Genomic DNA, 25,885 nt, shown 5'->3' on the forward strand with positions numbered 1-25,885 from the left:
AATTTTATCTGGATTATTTATCAGCGTGTTCAATTTGGCTTTGGGAGGTTTTAAAAGCCCTTTTTAGATAAAAGGTTTTTTCGACTGGCCATGGTAACATGATCTACTGGATTTTTTGATTTTATTCTTAAGGCTTGTCTTTCTTTTGGCAGGCAGCCTTCTATTTCTTTACGATATGATTCGGATGTGTATGAATGCTTGTGTTACGTTGCAGTTGGTCTATGGATTGTTGGGGATGGGGAGGCGCAGAAAAGATTTAGTGGTCTGGTTGAATGATTTATAAAAGCTCAGAATTTTCAAATCGAGGAATTTATGGACCTATGAGGAGGTGTTGCGTTCTATCCACTTATTGATGTGAACGACAAGCATGCATAAGGCTGCTGCAGGCGGATGCACTATTCCTATTACAGATAACAATATATTGAGCCTCACCGTCGCAAAAAAAAATATTCCAAGGGTCCCTGATCTAGATAGAGTAGAATCCTCAATATTACCTTAGCTATCATACCCTACTACTACCATCTCCTCCGAATAATAATACTAATAAACATATAAACAATCTCTCGTAAGCTGCCCATTCATGACCAGCGAACAGTCAGCGCAGTAATAACCAACTTTCTAGACAACTACACCACACAAATCGCATAATGGCGCCCCACCACGCACCACCTACCAAAGTCCTCTCATCGACACCTCTCTCGTCATACCAGGCGCATGCCTTCCTCTCCACCTTTACGCTCGCCGCAAACGACGGGGGCGCGGGCCAGAACGAGATCGTCCTCACGAACCTGAAGCGCATCGAGCAGGCGCTGCTCGGAATCTATGTTCCACGGCCGGTTAAGGAAGACATGATTCTCGAGGAGGGCATGACGGATATGGCTGCGCCGATTGCGAACGAGGAGGTGCCCATCGAGGGCGTCGGCGAGGAGTATGTGGAGGGCGAGGAGAATGGCGAGGATCAGATGTACGCACTGGAGGATAGGGAGGAGGAGAGAAATACGGTGATCCCGGAGGTTTCTGCGACTAGGAAGCCCAAGGTGGATAAGAAGGCCGATAAGAAGGCTAGGAGAAAGGAGGAGAAGAAGGCAAGAGCGGAGCAGAGGAAAAAAGAGAGGCAGGATGAGGACGATGACGAGAATGATGAGGAATAGAGTTGTAAAAATCGGTGTAAATGGGTTTCTTTTTTTCTTTCTCTCTTAGCATAATCAATATTTCTGGATCTTCCCTGAGCTGTGTATGCTTTTCGGAAATCGTATGATTAGCATAATCTACTCCGGGTACTCACGCATTAATTAAGTCCCAAGAGTAGCAACGGCCTCACAAAATTGCACAGGACCTAGTTAACGCGCGAGCAACTATTTATAAATACTAGGGAAGGTGTTCGTATTCCGTTTTCAGGTCATTGGGTGTAAGAGCATCACCCAATATAGCTTTGTAATTGTTAGGGTCATTTTCTAGATAAATCGCGAGAAATATTAGTAGTTGAAGACTGTATTTGTTTAAAACATGGTGGTAGAAAGAAAGGTGGTATCTAACAAATTCCGGATAGCGAGACAGGACGCGACCTAGACGCGAGTGACACTTTGTGGTGCAAACATTTCCCTCCATTTCTAATATAAACGGTCCTATTCATGCTCAAGAGTAACTTTCGATATAGTTATAGGAATCTCAATTATAACAAAAGAAATCTCCCATAGTGATATTCAATCTGTCATGCTCACGCTGAGATCAGAGAAGCCCACAGCTTTAGCCTTTAACTCCGACATGTATATGAGTAACTAGTGATGGGCACGAGACTTTCAGCAAAACAAGACGAGACCTGAGGGTTGACAAGACAAGGCAAGACAAGGCTAGGTCTGAAAGTCTCGAGACTTTTTGGACTTTATTTCCACACCTAAATATGCTCCCCAGCCACGGTTCCAAGAAAAGTTGAACTTTTCATCGAGTTCCGAAAAAGAAAACCAACTTTTAATTTGCACTAACTACATAATCATGATTATCCCTTAAGCCGTCAGGCCGAATTGAAGAGGCAGCTGTTAACCACATTCAGTAAAGATGATGGATCGAAAGCTGTCTCAGTCATACCGTCACGCCAGCTGCTTATCAAATACATGGCAGATCGTACTAGATGTCCCCCAATGCTTACTGAATGTGGCTAACAGCTGCCTCTTCCATTCGGCCGACGGCTTAAGGGATAGAGGTTCCCCAGAAACAAAGTCACATGACCAAAGGTCTCGAGACTTTGACGAGACTAGACCATTGTCTCGAGATTTTCAAGACCTAGTCTAAATAATACAAGACGAGACTTCCCCAAGTCTCGTCTCGTCTCATCTCGTGCCCATCACTATGAGTAACGTATCGAAACATCAGATTATTTTATAGCCAGATATTATTGGTGTGATATGTATTCGTGATATACAATTGAGCGTCTTCTGTGCTTGGATTGGAATAATTCCACATGTAACCTATAATTACGGGAATAATGACTGAAAGGCACAAACCCTATATTTATATTTGATACACTTCGAGTGAGGCGTGCAGGTGCAGGACTACATATCCGTACAGTAGAGAGCCAATAAAGGGCATTCGAGTGAGCTATCATGACTGGGCCAGTGCACGTGAGTCACAAGAGCTCATATGCACGGAAGAGACCACATAGAATGGACCAAGTGTCCGAAACGCCCTTACCGAGTACTAAGCACATGATCACGGCTTCCATATGTGCTTAAGAGTCACTCTAATGTCCCCCCCAGATCTAAACAGAGGAGGGGCGATTGTATAATACAGGATATCGTACACACACCATTACAAAACCACCCTTCACGCGCGCCTATGATATCTGGGTAGTCGTCATTTTCTCAAGCTCTTCTATTGTCGGCGGCATATCCTGAAATGCGTTCTCCAACGGCGTCTTCCTGACTTTCCAGACATCCTCACTGCTGGCGCCCGTTTTGTATTTAGCTGCTCTTTCCTTGTTACGGGCCATTATCATCGCCTGTTTTTTTTTTAATATTTTCTTTAGAAAAAGCTCAAAAAAATCAGAAAGAATGGAAGAGAAGTGTTTACAGACCTTTCTCGTCACAGGCCCATACATCTTCGCCCTCATGCAAAACCTCCAGTCCTGGCTCTTTTGCGAGCAATCCCTCAACTCACCATATCGATACACTAACAACACATTTTAGCTCTCCTCCCCATAGCAGTCGTAAAGAAAAAAAACCATACCATTCAAGAACTGCCCTCCCACGGAATAGCAGTAGTACATTTCATCGAACGCCGTGATGCAGTTCATTTCACCCGGAAACGAAGACCCCAGCGACGCATCCTCCTCCTCAACTTCCCCCCGGTCCCGCCCATCCCGTTTTCTGGGGTCTTTAGAGCTGCCGCTACTCTGCTCCTTGTCAAAGGCCGCTATAAACTCGGCGAGCTCGGCGTCAGCCTGTTCGTCCCGAGTGGGTTTTTTTGTGGGAGGCTGGGGAGGTGGCGGAGGAGGAGGAAGCTTGGTTTCCTCCTCGGGTTCCTTATTATTATTATTGCTGCTCCAAAAACCCATTGTGGCTCGAGTTGTATCGTATTTACTAGATTTTGGTAGCTGGTAATATAATTGGGCTTGCAGAGGAAGTTGCGAAAAGCTACAGCCGGGTAAGAGTGTAGTCCAATAACCGCATGTTAAAGCTTCGAGTGATAGGCGATGATCTGTCTATCTTGGCACATGCTTGTGCCTTCTCACCTCCAACCTCGTCGACTGCTGCTCAGCAATACAACTCAGCACATCTCGACGATCAAATCAACTACGTGGCCATAAATGAACTCAAAGGATCCAGATAAAAATAACGTCCTTTTTATTTCTACAAATTTAAATGGAAGTTCCTGGAGCACAGATGGAAAAGTTAAGTGATTCTTTATGATTTCGAGAACTGCGTGATTTTTCATGTTTCAGCTTTTTTCAGATTTGGTGCTCCCTATCTGACTCTTCTGGACTGGCCCTCGCTTGGTCTTGCTCTTTCCCCCCTCCACTCCCAGAACCAACAGCCAATAGACCCACTTGCTCCTCCTCCTCCTTTATACATCTATCAACTAGAGCCATCACCTCGAAAAGACTTCATCTCCAAAGATCACAAAACATAAGCCAATATGTGTCTTTCACAAAGCCTCCTGAACGAGCTCGCGTCCGATTCGGATCCTCCCTCTCCCCAAGTGGAGAGCCATCCTGTAAATGAAGATTCGATTACAGAGGAACTCGAAAATGGGAGCTCGATCCCCAACCTTTCATCAAGGGCAGAGATATCCGAGGCCGTTTCTTCAAGTAACGATGCCAGGCCACCACAGAACAAGCTCACCTCACTTGCCCATCTCCCAAGCGAGATCATCATGATGATTGGCGGGTTCCTGCGGCCCAGGGACCTGCAGAAGTTTCTCCTATGCTGCATACGTTTCAGCCAGATCCTGGGCCGCGACCTGAACATGCTTGCCTGCAAGGACAAGAAACTCTCCACAAAGGCCCTCTTCTACGCCGCTGCCCACAGGAACTATGACCTCGTCAAGATCCTGCTCGAAAGGGGTACGGGAATCACCGTGATGGAATACGCACGTGAGGTCACTGCTATCCGCGGGGTTGGCAAGTGGAGATATGAAATCATCCACGAAACACCCGACGACTGCTACGAGGAGCTCTTCGACTTTGTGCTTTCCGAAGGCAAAAACTTGGTCCTCATGTGGAACAAGAAGGCATACACTGCACTCCACTGGGCCATCAAGACGGAGGATAAACTGCTGACCTCGCTACTGCTCACCAAGGGCGCTAGCACCCTCTTCAGGACCGACTACCGCGAAGGTACTGGCCCGCTGCATATCGCGGCCTGCAAATACGGGTTTAACATGACCTATTTCCTGCTCTCCAAGGGGTTTCCAGTCGATCAGCATGATGCGGAGAATCACACGGCACTCCAGGCGGTTTTGAGACACCAGAAGGATAACGTTTCTTGCAAGTCGATAGTTATGCTGCTGCTGGAAAAGGGGGCGTCGGTCACGGTTAGGAATAAGTGGTTGATGACCCCGCTCCACCACATTGTGAGCTTTGAGAACTGGGCTTCTCTGATTCCTGTTATTGTGGCGTTGGGAGCGGACGTTAATGCGAGAAATCGTTGGGGAGCTACTCCGTTGCATATCGCGGCGAAGTTGGGGAACGTGCAGGTTGTCAATGAGCTATTAGTGGCGGGTGCGGATGTCAACATTGTCAACGACCAGGAGAGAACAGCGTGGGGGCTCGCTATGGCCTACCGTAGGAGTGATGTGGCCTGTATCCTGAGCATGATCGGTGGCTCGGTGGAGGATTAAGGACACAAGTAACGAAGGATGGAAGAGGAGGAATCATAATATTTTAACCCCAACAACCCTCCCCCCCTCCTCTCCCCTTCCCTTTCTCTTTTCTTATATAGCTCTGGGTTTCTACGGTTGGGCGGTTCGGACAGATTGACGGATTTACGGATTTACACGCAATACATCACATAAAGAAAGATGGGAAATGGGATTTAGTTTCTGGCAGCTATTTTTTTTTTTTTTTTTTTTTACTTTGTTGTTTCGTTGATGGTTGGTTTGAAATGTGTGTATTTTGCTAGTGATATACATAAAGAAGATACCAAATGACAGGAGATTTATGAGCTACATATGTGTCCGTTGCCGCGCAAGTGTTCAAAGTTATTCTGTTTGAGTGGAAGATGCGTTGCGATCATTGACACCTGCCTGGTGACAACCAAATATATCGCCGCTAGCAAATTGATCGGTTGATCATTCTTTTGTTTTGCCCCTAGCAAAGCAACAGTCGATGCTTCACCGGGGCTGTTTGAACATACTCTTTACGAGTGATTGTAGATGATTTAATACCAGTATTGGGTGGGGCAGAGCATTGGACTCTAACTCTGGGCCCGTGGATATATTTCATCAATCACGGTCACTCACTCTAGCTGCAAACCACTCGAGCAGGCCCATATCACATAGCAGACACACATAGTTAATACACATCTATATACATTAAAGCAACAGCCAATCTACTAACTACAAACTTTTTCTTTCCCCCCCCCCGCAAGCCCACGCACGCCCACGCCCACGCCCAAGCCCAATCAAGCCAATGATAACTTTTTCTTCTTGTCGCGAAAAAACTACAACTACAAAGACAAACTAAAACTAATCCGACAACATATCGGCATAGTCCTCCGCACTGGCGAACGTAGGCAAGTTCTTGAGCTTTCTGCGCTTCTTCCTACGGTCGTTTCCAGGCTCCTTCTCGCCCTCCGCCTCTACCTCCGCCTTCGTCTTGGCCTGCAGCTCGGCCTTAAACGCCTTGTCGAGGGCGTCGGGGACGTCGTCGTCGTCGCTCCACACGTCGTCCTCGTCGTCGCCGCCAAAGTCTGGCACATCGCTGCCGTCGTCTTCATCCACCGCGGCGCCCCCTTCCTCTTCATCCTCATCCTCATCCTCGTCCTCGTCAAGATCCATATCCTCATCGTCGTCAAAGTCAGCACCCTCATCCCCACTATCCACCTCCGCACCCCCCAGCTCCGGCCGGCTCCCAACCATCGCCTTCCAGATCTCCTCCTCATTCGCCTCCTCCTCCTCCTCGCTGTCGGCAGCAGCAGCATCCTTCGCCTTCTTCTTCTCTGCGGCCGCCGCCGCCGTCTTCTTGGGCGCAGCCTGGTTGAAGTACTTGTGGAAGAAGACCTCATCCACGGGCACGTCCTCGACGCGGCGGCGCCAGAAGGCGTCAGAGTTGACGGGCACCTGCGCCTTGCCCGCTGCGCGCGTGGAGAGTACCATCCCGCGCGTGTCGCCGCCGTCGAGCGGCTGCATGATTGATGCGCCGCGGGCGGGGGCGGCGCCGGTGGCCACGCTGGACTTGGCGGCGCGGTAGACGAAGCGGTCCAGGAAGTGCGTGAGCGTGTGCATGCCGAGGTCGGGCTTGCTGGGCATCTTGTGTTTGGAGAGGAGGCTGGTGGCGAAGAGGGCGACGGAGGGGTGGTAGTAGTTGAGGAAGGGGAGCTGGTTGTGGGAAGGTTATGTTAGTCTTAGTACGATCATTGATAGGAAGGGGATTTGGGGGGGGGGGGGGGGCGTACAATCTCCCAGAGACAGCTGCGGTCCGCATTGGCGTGCGAGGGGTCCCTCTTCCGCCCATCGTACTCAACACGCTTCTCTTCGCTCTTCTCCTCGACGGCAGGCTTCCCCTCGTCCTCCTCGGGCACGTCCCGGAACACCTCCTCCTCGTCCTCGAGCGTCTCCTGCGGCGTGTCCATGAGCTGGTGCAGCGAGGGGATCGCTGTCTCGAGCTCGCTGAGAAGAAACAAGACACCGCAGATGAACGGCGGCTGGTGGAAGGTCGAGATCTGGATCAGACGCTTGACGAAGGCGCGCACGCGCTTGATCTGGGTGTCGGCTTTGAGCGCCTTGAAGAGCAGGTTCAGGTACATGGCCTGCTTCGAGGAGGTGACCAGGCGCTGGTCCAGCAGCGACTCGTAGAGCGTTCTATAGAAACGGTCTGATACAGCCTGTTCACTATATCAGTATCTCTCCTTCACATCCACACACAGAGAGAAAGGAGGGCACTATCATACCTGCTTACTATTCGCCACCTGAAAGATCAGCATCAGCGCCTGAATGCTCGTATTAAAGTTGCCCGAATGCGTGATGCGGAACAGCGTATCCATATGCTTCTGGAACACCTCATCCTCCACCTGCGAGAACGGGAATGCACGATTGACACCCGTCAGCACCGCCGAGATGAGCTTCGCATTCAGCTCCTCCGCAAACTGCTCCTTCTTCTCCTCGGCCTCCCTGCGCAGCTTCGCCTTCCTATTCAACTTGCCCCCCCTCTTTGACGGCGGTGGCGCCCCCCTGCCCCCCTTCCCGCCCTTCTTCTCGTCCTCGTCGTCGTCGGCAAACTTGGTATGTGATCCAAGCCCAGTTGCATTCACCCCCGTGGCGGCAGGTGTGTTGTTTTCCTTCTTGAGGATGCCCGTGAAGACGGCGAAATACAGGTTGAGCAGGCGGTTTGCCACGTCCACCTCGCGCGTCGACAGGATCGTCTGGTTGAGCGTGATGATGGCGTAGTACTTTGCGTGCACGCTGTTTCCGGGGCGGAACACGACCTCGGACTCGATGCTGTTGATGATGATGCTCTTCATGGCCGGGTGCGTGCTCTGCAGCTTCAGCAGCAGGTATGAGACTTTCGAGGACACCTTTTTGTCTGTGTCGCCCTGTGTGTGGTTCCGTCGAGTGAGATTTCATGATGCAGTTATTCAAGGGAGGGGGACTTACGAGTTTGTTGACGAGCAGACGAAGAAGGTTTGCTTCCTGCTCCGGCTTCTCCTTCAGAAGCTCCCAGACATAGCCTACCGCGTGGGCCCTTGCAAACTCCAGCTGGTCGCTACACAGCGCCTCGAGCGTCTTGAGGATCTCGAAATAGAACGTCTTGAGCCAGTCCTCATACGCCCACACGAGCATATGAAGATCCGACGCCTGCGGGCTGCCCAGTCCCGGCTGCTTATTAAAGAAGCGGAGCTTCCTCCCCGGCGGGAGGACGACGCCCGAGGCAAAGAGATCCTTGATGGCGCCCATAGCGGAGACGGCCTGGGAGCGCGACTTCTTGCGCGCGAGACCCAGCAGCGTCTCGAGCGTCTTTGTGGTGTGCAGCGGCGACTCCTGGCAGATGAGGGTCAGCGCGGAGATCTTGTCGGTGAGTGTTCCGGAGGTCATGATTGTGGAGAGGAACTGGCGGTCGGAGGACTTTGTGAGGTGTGTGGTGGAGTAGGTTGTGTTTTCGCTGGTGAGGAGGTGCTTGCCGTGGCGGTGGAGGGCCTCGATTTGGGAGGGGGAGGGAGGGTGTGCGGGGGGGTCGAGCGCGGGGAGGGGCGTGGCGTGCCAATCGGGGCGCGGCGTGAAGAGGAGCTTGCTGTTCTTGGAGGCGGGGTCGGTGGGCGCGGCGAAGGTTGTGACTGGAGGGGCGGCTTTCGTAGGGGCGGGGGCGGGGGCGGGGGCGGGGGGCTCGGGGGCTGAGGCTTCTTCCATTTCTTCGTCCTCTTCCTCTTCCTCTTCGTCCTCCTCTTCCTCTTCATCATCTTCCTCGTCTTCTTCTTCTTCATCTTCGTCCTCATCTTCCTCCTCCGACTCGGCATCAGCAACGGCAAACTTCCCCTCCAGCCCAATCTCCTTCATGAATCCCGCCAGCGCCTCCGTCAGTCCCTTCTCCGCCTTCTTTGACTCTGTGAACTCAACCTCATCGACCTCAGAGCCAGACTCAATGTCCTTGACCAGATCAAGGTCCTCCTGCGTCCCGCCGAGCTCGACAATCTCTTTGAGCAGCGCGGCCTTGTCGATGCCGCGCTTCTGGCCGGGCTTGGTGGGGAGCACTTGCGCTTGCGCTTGCGGCTTGGTCTTGCCGTTGAGGGAGCGCTTTTGGCCGCGGTCTGAGGGCTTTACGGTGGTGGGGGCCGGGGTGGAGGCGGGCTTGCCGACGATGAGGTCTTTGGTTTTGGTCTTGTCCTTCTTGTCTTTTTTGTCCTTCTTGTCGGTGGTGTCTTTCTTGTCCTTCTTTTCGGCGGTGTCTTTCTTGTCTTTCCTGTCCTGCTTGGTATCTTTCTTTTCGACAGCGTCCACTTTATCCTTCTTGTCTTTTTTGTCCTTTTTCCTCTCGTTGACACCGGCCTTCTTGTCATCCTTCTTCTCGCTGGTATCCTGCTTCTTGTCATCCTGCTTCTTGTTCTGCTTCTTATCGTCCTTCTTCTTATCGTCCTTCTTCTTCTCCTTCTTCTCCTTCTTCTCCGGGCGCGCACCTTTACCCTTAGCTTTCTCCTCCTGCTGCTTCGCCTTCTCAAACCCGCTCTGGATCGTCTGCGTGAGCTTGTTCAGTGCATCTTCTGACAGCAGCGGCACTGCGACATCCTCATTGCCCGTGCCATTGCCTGTTGCTGTCACCGGCTCGGCGGCGATGGTGTCGACGGGCTTTTGTTTCGACTTCTTGCCCATTGTCTGTCTGTCTGTATTATTAGTTGTAGTATTTGTTGTAGTTGGGTGACAATTGGCAGACAATTGGCACAGAAAATCCGAAATTTTCCCTAGCGTAGCGAATGCAGGCTGCAGAGTCTGGCTGGGATGCGCTGAACACGGCTGTGATCAATTAAGCATCCCTGTCTTTCCCCACCACACACAACGGCCAAATCCCACCGCGGGTTCTGACATCACGCACAAAAAGCACCCTACAACACAACGCAGAAATGCTACTACACCTGCACCTACGGACCCTCACGCCGCTGCCGTCGCGGGCGTCACCGGCGCTCGTGAGATTGTTTACCGTATATCCCCCTCTCTCTTTCTCTTTGTACATACGCAGTTTGGTGGGGTGGTTAGTAGGGGGGGGGGGAGGGGGGGGGGGGGGGGGGGGGAGGCTCGGGAGTCTAATTCTAACACGCGTGGGATGATGTGATGTGCAACAGACAGACCACCGAAACCGCCTCACCACGTTCTTTGCGCCCTCCGGTGGCATCGCGGGGGCTGCGTATGGCGTGAAAGGTTGGTTTCTTTTTTTCTCTCTCTCACTCTACTGAGAATGTGTGTTGGGGGGAGGAGGAGGGAAGTGTGGGGAGAGAAAGACATTCTGGGGCAGTTATTGACGGGATAGTGGTGCTCCAGAGGATACACATTCACTTCTTGTGCGGACTGGATATTTACGGCAGGTTTGTGTTTTTCTAAATCTAGTCTACGGTGCATAACGAAGAGGGGGGGGGGTGGTTTGCATGCAATTAATGAATTAAACAAAAAAAAAAGGGGGGGGGGGGGGTGGTTGGTTATGGTGCAGAGAGGGACAATGGCTGATATAGCGGTAGGCCCACGCGGGAGTCTTCCACTATCTGCCCCTCGGCCAGCGCGTGCACGAGAAGCTGGAGAAGCTGATAGACAAGCATATGCGCAGCATCGGTGAGCTCTCTCTCTCTCTCTCTCTCTCTCCTCTGTCTGTAGAGTGCAGGACTGGCTGACGCCCAATGAGGTGCCTCGAAGCTTGCGCTGTCCACCATCTCGAGCGAGAAGCTATGGGCAAAGACAGGGCGCCTTGAGAAGGGCGGAGCAGAGGTATTCTTCTTTCCCCATTCCCCCCCCCCCCCCCTCTGTCCTTCACTAATAGTAACATAGCTCTTCCGCATAAAAGACCGCAAGGGCGCCCGCCTCCTCCTCTCCCCCACGCACGAAGAAGAAATCACCACCCTCGTCAGCTCCCTCGTCAGCTCCCACAAACAGCTGCCCCTGCGTCTCTACCAAACCACCCGCAAATTCCGCGACGAGCGCCGCCCACGCGCGGGGCTCCTACGCGGGCGCGAGTTCACAATGAAGGACCTCTACACCTTCGACCTGACGCCTGAGGCGTCCCTCGAAACCTACGCCGCCGTGCAAGGCGCCTACCGCAGCCTCTTCGACGAGCTCAAGCTGCGCTACATCGTCGCCGAAGCCGACAGCGGCACCATCGGCGGCACCCTCTCGCACGAGTACCACTACCCGTCGCTCTCCGGCGAAGACACCGTCTTCACCTGCAACGAGTGCACCTACAGCGCCAACGCCGAGGCCGCACGCACCCGCACGCCCACGCCGCACCCGGCGCTCGAGGAGCCCGGCAACATCGCCGTCTTCCACGGCGTCAGCACCGACCGCACAACCCTCATCAACGTCTTCTACCCGCGCAGCGCCCCCGCGGGGACCTCGAACGAGGTCAACACCGCCGTTGTGCGCACGCTCATGCCGACGCTCGACGCGGGCGTCGGGTCCGCCGAGGCGCTCGAGATGTGGCGTGTCTGCTTCCACGAGTACAGCGAGGGCGCCGCGGCGGGGAGCTACTCGCAGATTGTGAATCTGTTTGACACGCGGCTGCCGCACAGTGTGATGGAGGCCAGCTTCAGCAGCCACAGCGACCAGCCAATGTTCCGCGAGTTCGTGGCGGATAAGCGCATTCCGACGACGGCGGTGACGCGGGAGACGGCGACGGGGGAGCCGCTGAACCTGCTGAAGATGAAGGAGGGGGAGGGGTGTCCGGCGTGCGAGACGGGGGTGCTGGTGGGCACGAGTGCGGTGGAGCTCGGGCACACGTTTCATCTGGGGACGAGGTATAGCGAGCCGTTGAAGGCGCTGGTGACGGATGGGGAGGGCAGGCAGGCGCCGATGGAGATGGGCTGCCATGGCATTGGCGTGTCGAGGATGATCTCGGCGGTGGCGGAGGGGTATCGCGATGATGCGGGCTTGTGCTGGCCGCGGGTGGCGGCGCCGTTTGAGGTTGTGATTGTGGGGAAGGATGCGGCGGCGGTGGGGGATGCGGAGGGCGTGTATGATGAGCTTGCGGGCGCGGGCTTGGATGTGCTGCTGGATGATCGGGAGAAGGACTTTGTGTGGAAGATGAAGGACGCGGAGTTGGTTGGGTATCCAGTGTGTGTGGTGCTGGGCCGCAGGTGGAAGGACGGGCGGGTCGAGGTGCAGGTCAGGAGTGGGCGGAAGAAGTTGGAGGTTGGCGTGGCGGAGCTGCGGGAGACGGTGCTGCGTGCGCTGGAGGAGGCATAGCTTTTTGATGTCTCTGAATTTGTCTCTGTCTCTGTATCTTTCTCTGTCTCTGTATCTTTCTCTGTCTCTGTATCTTTCTCTGTCTCTGTATCTTTCTCTGTCTCTGTATCTTTCTCTGTCTCTGTATCTTTCTCTGTCTCTGTATCTTTCTCTGTCTCTGTATCTTTCTCTGTATCTTTTTGTATCTTTTTGTACCTCTGTCTCGTGGGGTTAGTCCGCAAAGTGGCTTCACAGCATGTAAATACATCATTTCACAGCAATCGACATTCCAGTCCGCCATCAGCAATAATCAATAACCCGGAAAGCAATAACCCGGGGCATAAAAGCACCCCAATTGATTCCCGCTCATAGACTACCTAACAAGCCCCACAAGAGGCCCCTACAATAAACATTTTCTTCCCTCACCTCCCCTCCCCCCTCCTCAGTTCTTCAACACCTCCTCCACACCGATCACATCCTCCTCCCCCGCCACCTCCAACACCTTCCCCACCTCCGCCGTGTTGCGCATCAGCTCCTTGGCGCCCGCATACAGCATGCGCAGCTCGCTGTTTGCCGTGGGCGGCATGTAGTACAGCAGCACGTAGGGCGCGGCCTTGCGCCCGCTCTTGAGGTCTAGCGGGTACGAGAGCAGTACGAAGCGCGGCGTGTTGGCGGGCAGCTCCTCGGCGAGCGTCTCGAGTGAGGTGTACACCTCGCTGTCGTCGTCGGCGAGGATCTCTAGGCTTTTGCGGTCGATTTTGTCTGGTGGGGTGAGGGGGTTTAGTGGGTGGGCATGGGGAGGGGGGGGGGGGGGGGAGGGGGAGGGGACGGACAGATGATAGCTTGGGGGTCCTTGTGGCGGGAGGTTTGCAGACGGAATTTTCGGAGGGCCTCGCGGGTTTCGGGGGAGAACGTGTAGAGGCGGGCTTCGGAGGCCTTGTGGGAGGAGGGGGTTAGCTATGGGGGGGAGTGTGAGATAGCGGGCTGGGGATTGGGGGGGGGTTACCATCTTGAGGTTTTGCTATTATGTAGTTAGTGGGGTACGGGTTTAATCAATAGGAGTGATAGCAATAGTATGTAGCAAGAGTGCAGTAGTGGTTAGCAGACTTGTAGCAGAGCAGTGTCAGAAACAGCAGCGATGTGATGGCAGTCTACGTATCACTCACTGGCAGTCGTCAGATCAGTAACACAGCAACACAGACTGACTGACAGCTCCCCTCTGCGGCTCTCCCAAAGACAGCGGGGTCAGCCAGCCAGCCAACTGAACCCTGTCTCAAAGCTCTGACCACCCGAGTCAACAGTCAACCCTTCAACCCTTCGACCCTTCGACCCTCGAGTCTCGACCCGTCCAGTCAACCAACCCTCCAGCCAGGTGCCCACGAGTCTACACTCAACTATTACAACAACAACAACAACAACAGCAAATCCCCACACCACACACAGCCCATACACGCCCTATTCCACACATACCTTCATACACCTAAAATGACAAACGACCCCCCAAAGCCCGACATGGCCAACAACACCACCTTGGGCGACACCTCCGCCGTAAGTTCCCCCCCCCCCCCCCCTCTCCCCCTACACAAAATACAAACACAACCAGAAACACTAACCAAAAGGCCCACAACCACAGCTAAGCGAAGACGTCCCCGGCGAGCTCACCGCAGTAGTCGACGAGCTGCTCGACAGCCTGAGCACAAAGTTCGCCAGCGTCTCGAGCGAGATCTTTGAGAAGATCGAGGCCATGTCGAAGCGCCTGGACGCGATGGAGGCGTCGCTGCAGCAGTCGGGTGCTGGCACGCCGAAATAAACAGCTCTACGTGGATGGCGGATGGTAGAAGTACTAGACTACATGTTGTTGTTGGGACTGGAGAGTAGTAGTTAGTTGGGAGTTGGGGGGGGGGGGGGTTGTTTTGTTTGTTTTAAGTGGACTTGGTTAATTCTAGCGGTTTTGAAGCCCTTTTTTTTCTAGCTTTTTTTTCTTTGCTTTTTTTTGGGGGGGGGGGGTTGCTCGTGTTGGTATGGTATGGGATGGGGGTGGGGGTTGTTATAATGTGAGAGAGGGGGAGGGGGGTGGTAGAAGTAATGGGATGGGGGGGGGGTCGGTCTAGACAACTACCTACGTACGTAATGACTGGTGATTCTCATGAGTATTTATACGTCTTATCAGTAATACGCTACAACACCCCTCTACTTCCTTTTTTTTCTTCTTTCTTTAATCACAGTGTTTCATTGATTCTAGGTACAAGAAAGCTGCATTGCGGAATTCTTGTTACATAGAATCAATACAGCACTAATATTGAAAAAAAATGAAAAAAGAGGTAATGGGGTGTTATATCCAGATGAGAATACACTCACTACATGTACTTACATATACGCAGTTGCTAGGCTAGACCAAGACATGGGTTATCACTCGGGTTGCGAAGTCACAGGTTTTCGGTGTTGAGCGTTAGACAACAGCTTATTGTTTATTTCTATGATAGCGACATGGTTTACTTTATTTTTTTGAACTGTTTTTTCGTTTTCTCTTGCAACCTTATGATCCTTTCCCATGTTTTCCCGTAAGATATCTGCCAGATATCTACGTTATTGAATGCCTGCGCATTCTTCCCGAATATAGCTTTTTTCTTCTTCTTCTTCCCCCATCTAGCTCTCCAACCCCCCCAGCTAGCTAGCTTCCCTCCTAACCTCCTCCTCCCTAAAGGTTCTCGATAATATGCCACAACCCCCTCTTCCCCAGCGCCTTAAACTCCTCCCACCCCTCCACCGCCTCCCTCGGCAGCCCCAATACCCTCTCCCACGCCCTCTCCGCATGCGGCTTCACCGCCTCCACCAACCTCTTCAACCTCGGCGGCCTCCTGCCCTTAAACCCCTCCATGAGCTCATAGTTAATGATCCTCTTGACCTCCCTCGGCTTCATCAGATACTGCACCAGCCTCAGCTCAATCCTCTGCGCACACGACAAATACTCGACGGGAAAGCCGACATTCTCAAACTTGGTCGCCACGCAGTACACCCACACGCGGTAGAACATCCTCCTCGGCAGCACCCCGCCGCGCGGGCACCCCGGCGTGTTGCGCAGCGAGATCTGCAGTGGCGCTGCGCCGTCCGGCCTGTTGCGGAAGGCGAAGGGGGCGTCGAGGAATGAGGGGGCGGACTCGGTGGCGGCCTTGAGCTGCTTTGAGCAGGCGCGGTAGACGCGCTCGTTGGACGCCATGTGCGGGATGTCGGCGCGGTTGAAGGCGAACTGGCTCGTGAGGTCCTTGATGAGGCGGTTGGGCTCGGCGACGGGCAGGTCGTGGCGCTGGCAGATGAGGACGACGACGTTGTCGTGCCAGGCCTCGGGCCCGATGATGTTGCGGGAGAGGCGGTTGAGGATGGTGGTGGTGTAGGCGTTGAAGATGCGGAGGGTGTGGGGGGAGGCGCTGATGAGGGCGTTGAGGTCGCCGAAGCTCGGAAGGGACAGGATGAGCTCGAGGATGATCTCGGGGGGGAGGGTCTCGAAGTAGGTGGAGGGGAGGCTGCTGGTGAACTTGGAGAGCTTGAAGAGACGGTGTTTGAGAGGCATTGTGAAGTGGGTGTTGGGTTAGAAAAGTGACAGGTATTGTATTGTTTGATGATGGTTTGAAGATAACGAGAGCTGGGAGTGATATTTGATGATGATGGATTGGATGAAAATAACGAGAGCGGTGGTGGTTGATTGGTGGGGTAAGTTAGAGGAGATGGGAGGAATGTGTCAGTTTCGAGTGCTGTTTTATGTCCAACAATCCCAAGTGCTACAAGTGGGCTGATTGTGGCATTGAAACAACACGTACTCGCATCAGACGGGGCCTTGGACTGTAATACGTCAGTGTCCCGTCCTGTAGGCAGTGGAAGGGTAGATGTGGGAACATACAATTGTCCATCCTGCAGCCTAGCCTCGTACCTACGTTAGATCCTCTCAAAGCAAGGGGACATCATTGAGCCTTTCTGCAGCTCTCTGTCCATTGCAACTAGCCCCCATTGTACCATACAACCTGAACCTCTCGCCCGTCTTTATATTCAAGGTTTTAGTATGGAAACAAATAGAGCCTACTTTAAGTCCAAATTAGCTCAAATACATCTCTCAATGGGCCCTGAAAACTTCCCTTCTGCCATCTAAACTTTAAGATACTCCAAAACTGCAAAGACTCTGATGTGATAATTCTTCATAATTCATAATCTATTGGTATATATAATACCAAAAATGCATCTAAAAACAACAAGAAAAGAAAGAAAGAAAGAAAGAAAGAAAAACTCCAAGGGGAAAAAAACAAAGGAAAGTGCCATCTAGATATCACCCATTCTAATATGCCGTCTATACACTCACAACCTGTACGGGTATCTAGGAATACAGAAGCAAAGAAAATATAGTTACCACTAAAGCCAAATAAAAGCGCTCGTTCATCTATAGCCATGATGGCTTACTCACCCGTCAGAGGGTCACACTCGACCGCTTCTCCTCATGCATCCATCTCCAGACCTTCTTATGCTGCTCCAGAGCAATAAACGTCAAAATTGTCTGTGGCCCAAGCCTCATAAAACTCGGTACCCAGCCCCTAAAAATCCACTTCAAGCCTTCCGCCTTGGTAATCTCTCTCACTAAAGTCCACACGCCATCTGTCCTCGTCCCTGCCATAACCCTCGTCTTGATTACATCAACCGGCGAGCATATCGTGGTCGCCACCAACCCGCTCAACAAGCTCGCCGTGAAATGGGTCGCCATCCCATCGTTGAATATTGGCAACAGCAGCAGGTACGACTTGAACTGGTCATACGTCGCCAGCTGTGCGGCCGTCATCAGCGCAGCCCGGACAGTGTTCGGCCATACTCCTCTGAACAGCGAGCTCGGCCCCTCGTTGCGGCCCATGCTGACAAGGCCGTCGATTGCATGTTTGTAATTCCGCCTGAGGTGCGGAGGTGAGGCGAGGTCTGATTGCATGCGAACATTTATCACATCGGCCGGGTTACCAGCGGCTCCACCGACCCTGGGATGTGTTATTATGACGTGAAGACGAGGAGAAAGTGGTTTTGGGGGGGGGGGGGGGGGTGGATTTACCAGCCAGAGATTGAGGCTATCAGGATAAGCTTGGGGAACGAAAGCTTCTCGCCATTGGGCGTGAAATAAGTCTTGAGCTTCTCATAGACGCCAAAACGGGTTGTTGAGTATGTTGCTGTAGGCAGATCAAGGTTAGTATATAACGCGCGCTAGTTGTGGAGTAGGAATGGCATCTAACCTTGTCGCAGTAGACTTGCTGAGAGCTGTTTATAACACGTAGCGTTAGGACAGATATATAATATATACCGGGGCTCAACCGCTCCAGGACTTATATACTAACCCCACTATACAGCGCCAGAAATCCTACGGAAAGTTAGAATCACATGCAATATGCTACTCATTCAAAGGGATCTCATATATACCTTCATGTCGCGCAACATTCATAAATGTCCCAAACATAGTTGGTTTTATACCGGGCGCCTTTGCAGCTGTCTGCAATCTGACCTGTGGCGCGGATAAATATATGCATCAGCTCTAGTGCAACCATTTGCGATTGAAGTTTATAGAAAAGTACCTTTACTAGATCCCTATATCGATAGTAATATGTGTTAGCGCCCAATGTTTCCCACTTCATTATATATAGGGGAACACTCGTATATACATACAAAGGATGTGTAAGAATTGCAGCCATGCAGCTGGAACTACCTCCGAGCCAAAAAGGATACACCAGCGGTTGTTTTGATCGCTTGTCCATTGTTTGCTTACCGTGATGTTGAATACTGTAGTTATTAGTAGCGACGACCACCTACGTAGTTTCACTGATATGTTAGTGTCGTCTGGTGTGGAATTGGTGCGAGGCGCACGTGAGCTTTGTCCGTAGTTAGTCTACGGAACAGGGACTCGATTCCGGAACGGACCGAAATGATAGGGCTTAGGGTTTTATCTGATAAGGGCCCCCTTTTTTTTTCGAGGGCGAGTGAGGGATGGTGATCGATCCTATCGTAAAGTGTTACGGTAATACCGTATGCATGCGATTCGACGTAATAATTGTTAGGAAGTAAGCTGCCAATTGCTGGTGATGTCTTCATGTCAAAGACATTTAACCGGTCCAATGTGCAACCAAGGAAATCTAATAATCCAACTACGCGCCCCTGGTTTGACGGCTCTCATATTGGTTATAAATAAGTAGGTACTGCGGCATTTAGAAAGTACATGTAGTTAATTATCAATGGGACTTGTCTTTTTACTGGTACTTTTATATTGGGTCTTTAAATGTGTTGGAAAATATTGTCTCCCCCTAGATCTAGTAGATGAAGCTGGGGCAGAGAAAACTTGACATTCATTTGGAAATCAATAGATTCAAATAACTCCATACAAACACGGCGCAGCGCTCCCATCATCACCGTCGATCTAAAGATTAGGACCGATCCTAATATACTTTTTTCACAGAAAGAACGCGCGTACTCCAGTAATCGACTCACTAATTTTCTGGCTGTCGGAAGTTTCGCTTTGATCTTAGCGCGTATGGGTACCCGACTAACTAGGAAGCTTTACAAATAGCAAATAATTTTGTCCCCAGCGGACGTTTGTAGTACTTGTTCTTTCTTGCGAATGATGGTCTCAGCTGTTGCGGCAGCATTCGCTCACGAAAAATCACTCGATCTTGGCAGCCAGCATACATGCACTCTGCATGCACTTACACGCATCATCAAGTTCGATGTGTGTGGGGGGTTATTACATGATGTAATAATGTGAACTCCGGGAGGCCTTGTATCATTCATAGTTATAAGATCGCACGTGGTATATCCTTTGGTTAATTAGCAGATATAATCGCAAGCACCACCGGCATCAAAATTATTAACCTTTCACGCGCGCATGTATCGATCGAGGTTCCCACTGATAACTTCAATACTCGCTATACTAGGAATCCCGATACATGTATCTCCAGATATATGGGTTCTGGCCCTAATACGTATACTGACTTAATCTCTAAGCGCCAGGTCTTAGCCGCTGCCGCTGATCACCCCTTTCCGTGAATCAGTGGATCATTGAAACATGGATCCTCCGGACTGGCTGGCCTCAGGCCTAGACCCAGGTCTAGACACAGCCCCTAGGCCTGGGCGATCCTGTTCAGTCAAGCACTTCTTGCTTTTAAGGATGAGACGAGCGCGCAAGGTGTCTTCTCCGGCAACACTTCTTCTTCTTCTCGCGCTCACATACTCCTAAATATCTCTTAGCCGCATAAAAACGCTTCTATATTTTCTCTTCACATACACTATAATGGAAGCTTACCCAAGAGAATCATGCAATAATGGCCAGTCAGTCAAGATTCCCCGAGTCCACGATTCAATGGAAGACGTCCAACTAAGCTCAGGCATGGAAAACATGTGTATGCTATGCCCCGTGTGTCACCAGGAAACTATTTTTCTGACTTTAACCTACCAGACGTATTTGCATCACCTACAGAATACGGCCAATACCTCGCTCAGAGTTCGAAGAGCGAGTTCGAGAGACTTACGCATACCGATAAATACGACACATATTTTATAAATCTCGGCATTACCAAGAGTAGTATCCAGGGTGGTACGCAGGAAGAAAACCGAATGATTAGGCAACGTTTTATGCATGCTTTGGTGGGGCAGCTCTGGATGGAAGGTCGCATCAAAATAGGTCGATATCAGTGTATGCAGGATGCAAAATATTGAACATGGCAACTACATGTAGTCGATTTAAAGTGTAAGATATATGTATACATATGTCCTTCGTCACGTCAAAGTTGCTGCATTATATGTTTCCATTGATGTCTATGTTTGGTGGCTCGAGATCTACCCATGGTTGGTTTAGGGAGCTCCCACTGTCAAAAACTCATCACTTACAACAACACATTATACGGTAAACCTCATGGTTCACCTAGCGGCCCGTTTTCTGAGGCTATGCGTGATGTGTACGCTCACAGCTAAACGTGTGTAGCTAGATATCTATTAGTATTAGGAGGCTTGGTTGCATCCACGCACGCCCTGACCTGTATTATGGTAATCTTATGTCACTACCCATAAAAGGGCCCATCAGATAAAACCGCTTCCGTGTATATAATTGGACGAGAATATATATGATGCGCATTGTTATGCCCATCATGTGCACGTGCGCAATCTTGCATTTAGGGTCCAGTCTTAGAACCGATTACCCTGCTTTCCCCGGCTGATGCCCCTCATCCCTTCTGAGGGGCTCTGATTCACTAGGATCTTGTCTTGGCAACCTCATCATATCACGTGGAGATTAGTAGTTAGCACAGAAAAAAAAAGACCCCAAAGAAAGAAAAAAAAATTTCCCGTTCAACCATGAGCGACCAATTCTTGCACAGCGAGATCCCCAAATGCGCAATTGATGTTTTCGCTTTGCCCATTTCTCTCTGAATATATTACAAATCACTCTCTTCTCATATAAATCCTCCCATCTCTCCCTCTTCCTCTCACCTCGCCCTCCCAATATCAAATAGTGGCGATTTAGTTGCCCTTCTCATTTGATACAGAAAACAATGCTCGTGTGGGCAGCCACCAAAAGAGTCCCCCGTGACGTTATACGACACCCCAATTCACTACCATTATCTGGATCAGGCTCATTACTCTCTTCTCGCCTCTCTTCTTCGCCATTGGGAGGCGACCTCCAAAGTCGTCGGCCATCGTCAAATTCGAGGGCGCTGAAGACGCTCAACGCCATTGTCCAGGGTCAATCCCAGAGCATTCGCGGTTATTCCACTGCTACACCTCCATTCGCCGCTCCACATGCTGAAGCCTATGCGCCCAGCCGTTCTATAAACCCTAAATCTAATAATCGTTTATCCCACGAACTCCAGCCTCTCGATACTAGCAAAGTAATCATCCTTGACACCCCCGATGACCCGGCAGACACAGAGTCTCAGGTAAGAGGCAAAGACAAGAATGAATATATCGCACTCTTCTCAGTATGTCTGGAAAGCGGACACATTGCAAGGGCGAGCAAAATGCTCATGCACATGAGCTTACTTATGGCAAAAGATGCACCGATACTTCTAAATGCTCACAATCTTTTCCTCAAAGCTATTCTTGAAAGGTCCAACAAATCCGAGGATCTGAAGGTATTCTTCATGTGGTACGAAAAAATGAAGGTGGAATATGAAATAGCGGGAGATACGAATACGTTTGCTCTGATTCTCAAGGCGAGTTTAAAGTATGAGCCCGAGGCCGGACAGACTTACATCAACAAATATATACAGCAATGGAAGGCCACGGGTAATTCAATTGGAGACGTACTGGTTGACCCAGTACTGACTGATGAAGAAGTCATCAAAATTGCAAAGGTGCCACCTTCTTGGAGCATCCTCTCCAACTTGTTTTGCGTTGTCTAACTGGCTTGTAGATTGCTTTCCTCCGTGTCTCCGAACTCCATGAGAGTCACCGCCGCCTATTCGATACTGTTCCCCAAAGAGAGTTGCCAGAGATTAAATCTGTTCCCTCCCGCGGTCACGGTCTTGCAGCTATCCAGCAATCTATTCGGTCTCTAGTCGATCCTAAATACATGCCTGAATCGTTCTCAATCTCCGGCCAGGAAAATCTTGCGTTACAAATCGAGCGCCAGCGTCTTCTGGAAGAAGATGCATGGGAGTCCGCCCAAGATCGTTGGAAAAAGGATCACGAGACCATGCGTGCCCGTGGGGTGCTAGCTGTCAATTCATCGCTCAACTCGCTACTTTGGGAATGGCACCAATCTTTTGTCCCGCTTATTATTGAGGAGTTGAACAAGGTCCGAATTGCTGAGTCAGAACCACGGGCCTTGGGCGCCCAGGATCGGTGTTTATACGGGCCTTTCCTTCGGATGCTTCCTCCAAATAAAGTCGCAGCCATCGTGATGGTAGAATTGCTAAAGGTGCATAACAGCTCTGCCGGGGCGTTGAAGACGAGCAAAGCTGTTATGCATGTGGGGAACATGTTGGAAGCTGAGTATCTGGCGCAGGAGATACAAAGGAAAGAAAATAAGGAGATCTTCGCCAATGTTAGAAACAAAGAGAACATTGGGGAGATTTTCCAAAACGATAAGATATTGTGGGCCAAATTAATCAGAGAGGCTAGGGAAGCAGTTCCTCAAGACATGCAGTCTGGTGGTCAGTTACTACCGGAATGGCCAGTCAAAATTAAAGCAAAGGTATTTATTGAAAAGCCTCTTTAGAGGTAAAGTGGCCCGGTAGACTCGTGCTAACTATATCTATAGCTAGGTGCGGTTCTGTTGACCATGCTGCTTCACTGCGCAAAAGCCCCCGTTAGGAAAATAAATAAAGATGGCGAGAGTGTCGAACTTCCTATTCCAGCATTTTATCACACATACAAGTATATTAAAGGAAAGAAGCTTGGCCTTATTACCCTCGATTCAACTCTTCTAAAACGTCTGGGTACTGAAGATCTTAGGCAAGGGTTTTTGGGCCGAAATCTTCCCATGGTTGTCCCTCCGCGGGAGTGGAAATCTTGGGAAAGAGGAGGTTATTATTACACTCAATCTAAAGCTGTCCGTACAAAGGGTGCTCGCGAGCAAACGGATTATGTTAAAACTGCATCAGAGAGGGGCGATTTGAACGAGCTCTTTGCGTCTCTTGATGTTCTAGGAAAGACAGCATGGAGAATCAATAAGAAAGTTTTCGATGTAGTTATTGAAGTTTGGAATTCCGAGGAGGAGTTTGGTGATATTCCACCAGCAGCCAAAGAGCTGGTATTGCCACCCGAACCGGAGACAAACCTAAATCCACAGGTCAGATATGAGTGGCTACAATCTGTACGAGCGATGCAAGTCGAGGCAATGAACAACCATTCAAAGAGATGTAGTGTGAACTTCAAAGTCGAGATCGCGAGAGCTGTGAGCTTCCCCCATTTCCTTTCTTAATCTACCGGGACAACCGCTAACTTGAAACAGTTCTTATATGACAAATTCTACTTTCCTCATAACGTTGATTTCCGAGGCCGTGCTTACCCAATCCCGCCAAATTTGAACCACATTGGAGACGATCTTTCTCGGGGGCTCCTGCAGTTTGATAAAGGGAAACCATTGGGTGAAAACGGATTCAAATGGTTGAAGATTCATCTTGCAAATCTTTGCGGTTTCGACAAAGCTAGTTTCGAGGATCGGGCAGCTTATGCCGATGAGCACAGGGAAGATATCATAGACTCCGCCACCGACCCTCTGGGGGTAAGAAATTCCGATTTTTCACAAACAACTGATTTATGAACCTAACGAGTAATAGGGAAAAAGATGGTGGCTCAAGGCCGAAGATCCTTGGCAGACTCTCGCGACGTGCTTCTCCTTGAAAGAGATTTATGAATGTGAGGATCCCACTAAATACATTTGCCATATTCCCGTCGCCCAAGACGGTACCTGCAATGGTCTACAACATTATGCCGCGTTGGGAGGAGACATGATGGGTGCAGCTCAAGTGAATCTCATACCCGCGGAAAAGCCTTCCGATGTCTACACTGGTGTGTCTCAGCTAGTTACAGCAGCCGTCAAGCGTGATGCTGAAAATGGCATCGAAATGGCCAAAATTCTGCATGATAAGATTTCCAGAAAGGTTGTCAAGCAGACAGTCATGACAAACGTCTACGGTGTTACATTCGTTGGAGCAAAGGAACAGATTTTGAGTCAGCTCAAAGATTTACCCTCGCTGGCTGAGTACAAACAAGCAAACTCAAAGTTTTCATTGCCTCATATGGCTCTTTATCTCACGAATAAGGTTTTTGACTCTATTTCCACCATGTTTTACGGGGCAAGTCGAATCCAGGAATGGTTAGGGTCTTCCGCAAAACGTATTTCATTGTCAGTTTCCCCCCGCCAAATAGACCAAAGTATGTTGAGTGAGGAGGATACCCCCGCGCCGAAGAAACCCAAAAGGAAGTCGAAAAAGGATGATGGCGATGCAGAGTTACCCCCAAGTCGGAAGAAGAAGGATATACACTTCATGACAAGTGTGGTCTGGACAACTCCCCTAAGACTTCCAGTCGTGCAGCCATATAGACATGACAAAGTACAGCTTGTCATTACCAACCTTCAGAACGTTTACATCACCGATCCCTCCGTCATTGACGAGATCAACTCAAGGAAGCAGATGATGGCGTTCCCGCCGAACTTCATTCACTCTCTTGACGCGACTCATATGCTCCTGAGTGCAAAGAGATGTCACGATGAGGACCTTACGTTCGCGAGTGTCCACGACTCCTTCTGGACACATCCGTCGGATGTTGACACGCTAAATCGAATCTTGCGAGAAGCCTTCATTGATCTACACTCAAGTGAGGTCATGAACAATCTCAAAGCAGAATTTGAGGTTCGTTACAAAGGCCACATGTATCTCGCCTCACTCGACGCTGCGCATCCTATCTCGGCTGCTGTCAAGGAGCTCCGGGACAACTACAGCAGAGACGTTCTTAGGAAGAAAGTCACCGCCAGGGGACCGGCGGCCCTTACTATGCTAGAGGATCTCCACTGGGAGAGAAAAAGAGCTGTTCTCCTCGAAAGTGAGAACGAAGAGGAGAGGAAGATGGGAGAGGAAATGATCACACCAAGTGTTCTAGTAGAGAGAATGGGCGGGCTCGGAAGCCTTGGAGAGGAGACGCCTGAAGAGGCCGAACCGGAGCACCCAGAAGGGGAAGACCATGATCTTGAGCTTCATACACTCAACCCTGTGTTGGCCGACAGTGAAACGGCTGTTGATGAAACTATGAGTCCCAACTTGGCGGGTGACGAAGAACTTGAGGAAGATATTCTATCCCCCGAAAATACAAGGAAGGCGTCGAAACCAAAGCCTAATGTAACTCGTATCTGGATGCCTTTGAAGTTCTCAGATCTACCGCCAAAGGTAAGCCCCTCAAAAATAGTCCCCATCATTGAAACTAGACAGAATTCTAATTTATTTCATCAATCTAAGGGCGAATTCAAGGTCGAGGATCTCAAGGGGAGTAAATATTTCTTCTCGTAAGCGTGGGTGTTTTCGGGCGTTTTTTTCTTTTTCTTTCTTTTTTTCTTTTTTTCCTTCTGCATTTTTATTTAAAGGACGTTTTTTTGGGAGGTCTCCAATCAACCCCGTTCATTTCTTCTTTTTTTTTCCTTCTTTGTCTCATGGGATAGAGCATTAAAAAACTGTTCCTGGTTCTGTTTCTGTTTTGTTTTGTTTTTCCTCTGCGGTTACATGGTAGTTCTTTGCAATTACATTTGGTGTATTTGGGGCGGCCATATTTCTTTCCCCCTCTTCTTCTTTTGATGTATGATATGTTACCTCGGTGTGTATAT

At 50.5% G+C, this 25,885-nt stretch overlaps 11 protein-coding genes across 11 annotated transcripts; 6 read left to right on the forward strand and 5 right to left on the reverse strand.

Annotated features, from left to right (window-relative positions):
- Positions 1-175: 175 nt before the first annotated feature.
- On the forward strand, positions 176-1,151 carry LAJ45_02117 (uncharacterized protein; the record flags this gene model as incomplete). The annotated part of the gene is made up of 3 exons (XM_046111709.1): positions 176-213; positions 500-565; positions 623-1,151. The coding sequence occupies 3 exons, from the start codon at positions 176-178 to the stop codon at positions 1,149-1,151; spliced, it is 633 nt and encodes a 210-aa protein (XP_045975653.1).
- A 1,679-nt stretch (positions 1,152-2,830) lies between these two features.
- On the reverse strand, positions 2,831-3,550 carry LAJ45_02118 (uncharacterized protein; the record flags this gene model as incomplete). Its single annotated transcript, XM_046111710.1, has 3 exons — positions 2,831-2,995; positions 3,071-3,165; positions 3,223-3,550. 3 exons carry the CDS (start codon positions 3,548-3,550, stop codon positions 2,831-2,833), a joined length of 588 nt encoding a protein of 195 aa, XP_045975654.1.
- Positions 3,551-4,131: 581 nt separating this feature from the next.
- Positions 4,132-5,334, forward strand: LAJ45_02119 (uncharacterized protein; the record flags this gene model as incomplete). The annotated part of the gene is made up of 1 exon (XM_046111711.1): positions 4,132-5,334. The coding sequence occupies one exon, from the start codon at positions 4,132-4,134 to the stop codon at positions 5,332-5,334; it is 1,203 nt and encodes a 400-aa protein (XP_045975655.1).
- An 846-nt stretch (positions 5,335-6,180) lies between these two features.
- Positions 6,181-10,014, reverse strand: LAJ45_02120 (uncharacterized protein; the record flags this gene model as incomplete). The annotated part of the gene is made up of 4 exons (XM_046111712.1): positions 6,181-7,032; positions 7,110-7,538; positions 7,605-8,246; positions 8,308-10,014. The coding sequence occupies 4 exons, from the start codon at positions 10,012-10,014 to the stop codon at positions 6,181-6,183; spliced, it is 3,630 nt and encodes a 1,209-aa protein (XP_045975656.1).
- Positions 10,015-10,262: 248 nt separating this feature from the next.
- On the forward strand, positions 10,263-12,585 carry LAJ45_02121 (uncharacterized protein; the record flags this gene model as incomplete). The annotated part of the gene is made up of 7 exons (XM_046111713.1): positions 10,263-10,340; positions 10,482-10,557; positions 10,678-10,721; positions 10,872-10,962; positions 11,033-11,115; positions 11,176-12,087; positions 12,157-12,585. 7 exons carry the CDS (start codon positions 10,263-10,265, stop codon positions 12,583-12,585), a joined length of 1,713 nt encoding a protein of 570 aa, XP_045975657.1.
- Positions 12,586-13,006: 421 nt separating this feature from the next.
- LAJ45_02122 (uncharacterized protein) lies at positions 13,007-13,573 on the reverse strand (the record flags this gene model as incomplete). The annotated part of the gene is made up of 3 exons (XM_046111714.1): positions 13,007-13,326; positions 13,398-13,500; positions 13,571-13,573. The coding sequence occupies 3 exons, from the start codon at positions 13,571-13,573 to the stop codon at positions 13,007-13,009; spliced, it is 426 nt and encodes a 141-aa protein (XP_045975658.1).
- Positions 13,574-14,049: 476 nt separating this feature from the next.
- Positions 14,050-14,374, forward strand: LAJ45_02123 (uncharacterized protein; the record flags this gene model as incomplete). The annotated part of the gene is made up of 2 exons (XM_046111715.1): positions 14,050-14,112; positions 14,198-14,374. 2 exons carry the CDS (start codon positions 14,050-14,052, stop codon positions 14,372-14,374), a joined length of 240 nt encoding a protein of 79 aa, XP_045975659.1.
- An 888-nt stretch (positions 14,375-15,262) lies between these two features.
- Positions 15,263-16,132, reverse strand: LAJ45_02124 (uncharacterized protein; the record flags this gene model as incomplete). Its single annotated transcript, XM_046111716.1, has 1 exon — positions 15,263-16,132. The coding sequence occupies one exon, from the start codon at positions 16,130-16,132 to the stop codon at positions 15,263-15,265; it is 870 nt and encodes a 289-aa protein (XP_045975660.1).
- An 885-nt stretch (positions 16,133-17,017) lies between these two features.
- On the reverse strand, positions 17,018-18,335 carry LAJ45_02125 (uncharacterized protein; the record flags this gene model as incomplete). Its single annotated transcript, XM_046111717.1, has 7 exons — positions 17,018-17,570; positions 17,642-17,756; positions 17,820-17,844; positions 17,922-17,944; positions 18,004-18,085; positions 18,156-18,168; positions 18,247-18,335. 7 exons carry the CDS (start codon positions 18,333-18,335, stop codon positions 17,018-17,020), a joined length of 900 nt encoding a protein of 299 aa, XP_045975661.1.
- Positions 18,336-19,892: 1,557 nt separating this feature from the next.
- On the forward strand, positions 19,893-20,286 carry LAJ45_02126 (uncharacterized protein; the record flags this gene model as incomplete). The annotated part of the gene is made up of 3 exons (XM_046111718.1): positions 19,893-19,899; positions 19,956-19,970; positions 20,027-20,286. 3 exons carry the CDS (start codon positions 19,893-19,895, stop codon positions 20,284-20,286), a joined length of 282 nt encoding a protein of 93 aa, XP_045975662.1.
- An 830-nt stretch (positions 20,287-21,116) lies between these two features.
- On the forward strand, positions 21,117-25,574 carry LAJ45_02127 (uncharacterized protein; the record flags this gene model as incomplete). Its single annotated transcript, XM_046111719.1, has 6 exons — positions 21,117-21,917; positions 21,977-22,759; positions 22,826-23,461; positions 23,519-23,791; positions 23,847-25,454; positions 25,524-25,574. The coding sequence occupies 6 exons, from the start codon at positions 21,117-21,119 to the stop codon at positions 25,572-25,574; spliced, it is 4,152 nt and encodes a 1,383-aa protein (XP_045975663.1).
- Between the last annotated feature and the right edge of the window lie 311 nt (positions 25,575-25,885).

The sequence above is a fragment of the Morchella importuna genome (assembly GCF_003444635.1).
Source record: "Morchella importuna strain M04M26 chromosome Unknown Morimp01GS003, whole genome shotgun sequence".
NCBI classification, from domain to species: Eukaryota; Fungi; Ascomycota; class Pezizomycetes; order Pezizales; family Morchellaceae; genus Morchella; species Morchella importuna.